Source organism: Centroberyx affinis, unplaced genomic scaffold, assembly GCF_046629955.1.
Source record: "Centroberyx affinis isolate AG114_WGS23_722 - 3 ecotype Tasmania unplaced genomic scaffold, CSIRO-AGI_Caff_v1 ptg000399l_1, whole genome shotgun sequence".
Lineage (NCBI taxonomy): Eukaryota > Metazoa > Chordata > Actinopteri > Beryciformes > Berycidae > Centroberyx > Centroberyx affinis.
The window spans coordinates 40750-44294 of NW_027279067.1; the positions used below are offsets into that span (position 1 = coordinate 40750).

The 3545-nt window shown below is 41.8% G+C and overlaps 1 protein-coding gene across 1 annotated transcript; it reads left to right on the forward strand.

The window, feature by feature from the left end:
- The first annotated feature begins 812 nt into the window (after positions 1-812).
- LOC139641760 (protein FAM181B) lies at positions 813-1775 on the forward strand. The gene has a single exon (XM_071516343.1). It carries the CDS (start codon positions 813-815, stop codon positions 1773-1775), a length of 963 nt encoding a protein of 320 aa, XP_071372444.1.
- The last annotated feature ends 1770 nt before the right edge of the window (positions 1776-3545 follow it).

A 3545-nucleotide genomic window follows, 5' to 3' on the forward strand; every position in this document is an offset into this window, starting at 1 on the left:
TTGGGCACAAAGATTTTCCCACAGAAAAGAAGCCTCTCATTACTGTATACCAGAGGCTTGATTTTATAATCTGACATGTTTTGATGCATAATTGAAGGGTGATTAGATTGCTAGTTAAGCTCTATTTGCTGATCCAAATAGGAACATCCATTAAAGTAGTAGGTACAATGGTGACTAAATAGAGTTTGGAAAAATGTGAATATAGGGGAAACATGTGAATAATGACACTGACTAATAGTGGAGGAATTATTGTTTCTAGACGGACATGTACTTTCGAGGAATTCATGCTTTCTTTTGCTAAAATTGTTTGCTAAAACAGAAAGATGTTTGTAGAGCACTTCTACTCAGCAGAAATGCCCTGTCCATTAGGATTTAAAAGGCTTGTCTGGCCAGTGTTACAGTAATATCCTCCAGTTTCTTGAAAGCATTTTTGGTTCAGAGCACACATAAACAGTTAAACTGGAGGGGGAGAGTTCTAACAGTCCGTATTGTCTTCAACTCAGCAGGGAATTTCAGACAAATCCCTCTTAGTTGCAGGTGGTCAGGCATAAGCAAAGAGTTAAGTCCTGCGGTCCCGCTGCCCCTCCTCTTTGATGTTCTGACATCATTAGTCCGGCCCCCTGAAAGATCTCCCCGCTTTCCTCAGTGCCCGTCACTTTTACTCTGGAATGTTTACAGGAACTTCATGAGCAGCATCAGGACCAAGTGTTTGCAAGCTTCCCTGTAACAGGAAAAAGACATGCTTTGAAGAAACTTCTGGTTTGGGGATCACAGCGGACGCCACAGGTAAAGCCGCCGGGCTCAACAGAGTAATGGCTGTTCAGACTGCAATCATGAACCCCCAGTTCATGAATTTCTGCTTCCCTGGATCTGTGATGGAATACGACATGGACAAAAGTCTGGATGGGAGTCTCCTGGGTGAGGCAGAAAATGACGGGGACTACAGAGAGACCACTAGGGACCTACTGAGTTTCATAGACTCAGCCTCCAGCAATATCAAGCTGGCTCTGGACAAGCCAGTAAAATCCAAGAGGAAAGTCAACCACCGTAAGTATCTGCAGAAGCAGATCAAAAGGTGCACAGGCATTATAACACCAGGGAACATAGCAGACGCCCCAGTAAAAAGACAGGGCTCCCCTCTGGCTCAGCCCAGCCCTTTGCAGAGCAAAACTCTACCTAAGCGTGACGGGGTCCAGGCCAATTTGCAGAGCAAGAGCTTGGCAGCCCTTTTCAACCCTGTGAAGGATATTAGGGGTGAAAAAGCCAAGAAGCCACCCCTGAGGCATCGCAACCTTCCCCCCTCATTCTTCACTGAGCCTGCCAACTGCTCCAAAGTCAGCTCCACGTCTGGGATGACCCTGAAGGACTTGGAACGAGGCAATCCTGAGGCTGCGGAGTTCTTCGAGCTCTTGGGGCCTGATTACAGCAACATGGTCAGTGACCAGGACCTTTTTCAAAGCGTTCCTACTCGGGCGCAGCAGGAGATAGCAGGCCCGGATCCCGCTTCCTATGACGCCCACCATTTAGTCGGTGGTCTCCTCTACTCTGAGCCCTGGACTACCTGCTCTGGACCTTCTAAGAAACTGGGTGACAGCCTGCGGTCAGGCCCGGCCCAGCCTCCTGCCTACTGTCACTCAGAGGCTGCTGCTGGGCCGATAGACGACAACACACTGTGCACTTTGGCCTTCCCAAACTTCTTCACAGATTGCTCCATACCTCAGGTCACCTATGATTTAAGCGGTGGTTATAGCAGACCGAATTTTTCATCTCTATGAGACATTGACAGTGTTGTTGTTAGAATCGCTCATAAAATAAAAGCATATAAAATTGTGGTGCAGAATTTAACAGTAGTCTAAGAAAATTTGATATCCCTGTATCATGTTTGCTTATCTGTTGTGGAAGTTATATTGCTGTTGGATTTGAACATTTTGTATCATCCTTGCACAGCAGCCATCTGTGTGAAATTGCCATTTTTCTATAATTTAAAAACATTGTGAAAGAGAAATTTACTGTTCTACACAGGTATGTACTTTTCTGGATGCCTTGTAGTTTTCAACATCCCAGTGTTAATTACTACACTTAATTACAACTGTGTGTTGTTAAATTGTTTCATATGAATTTATATGATTTTCTTCATCTCAGGCATTTTCAAAATACATTCTGAATGGAAATACATTATTACGTTTTGGGCTACATTTCTGTCTTGTCGCCAGAGGTATGTTCATTAGGCTGTATCCAACTTGATCTGAGAATTTGTTAATTTTCCATTAGTTTTATATTTCACAAAAAAAGAAACTGTAAAACATACAGAATACAGAAATAATTGTTGGTTTTAGTCCGCTTAACATCAGTTTATGCTATAGGAAATGATGTTATAGATGTGTTTGCCACTTCTGACAGAACAAGCTACAAACAAACTCTGTGAGGCACTTTTTTTTGGTTCCCCCAACAGTTATGTGCACAGCAGTAGGGGAGAAAACTCATTTGCTGAAATGATGATTACAGCAACGTGTGATGCCAAGCTTGCATGATCGCATTCTACAGCTCAGAATTGATTTTCAGGTGGCAAAATTATCGTTTGTATCCATTTTTTGGGGAAAAACCTTTAATGTATCTAGCTATTGTGAGAGGACAAAATAAAGCTGGCCTTTATTACTATCACAGCAACGGTGTCTGTTTTGGTGTTCATGGCTAATCATATTGGTGAGGCATGGTGAAGGAGTTCAGGAGTACAACAGAGTGAAAAGCAAAAAGAAAAATGGTGTATGCCTCTAAAATATAACCGTACAGTGATGCAGTTACACAAACATATAGGCCAATGCAATGATATTTCACTTTTATGATACCAAGTGTTTTTTAATTACAGATATAATGGTTTATAAAGTACTTTTGATTTTACATAAATGCATTGAGAGAGTTGAGACTGACCATCTACAGTAGATGCAATGCAAGTCACGCTTAAATACTATTTACATTCTCCTTTGTTGAGATCTCAGACAAGCCTCAGAAAATCCATTTTGTGGTAATTTTCTCGCAGAAATACATATTTAAAACGTGCAAAAAGACCAGAGGATGACATTTTTGAGTGAGCACAAGTAATAGAAAAAGGAGTCAAAGCACTCAGCACTGAATATCAGATCAGGTATTTGTTGAAAGTAAAGAAATGCTGCATAATTTCTTTTTCATTTATTTTGGGGGTGGAGAGGAGGGCGCTAAACAGCCTGTGCTGGACAAACAGGTCATGTTTGTTTTTTTTAATGTTATGAAATTAAAAAAAAAGTTCATGTTCATGTATTTAACCTCTTGACATCATTACCCTTAATTAACCTTGCGAGTTTAAAGACCAAAAACACGCTCTTATTTCCATTAACGACCTGAGGCGGTGGTTACAGAGGGAGGGAGGGTGATACATATTTTATGATTACACTCACACTTGGAACACACTCACAGCACAATTGCAGTTTTGTACTTTTGGCTACCAAACAGCTCCACTGGGCTAGTTGGTGGCCAGTAAGTGTCTCAAGCATTGGGACAAGTGTTGAGGA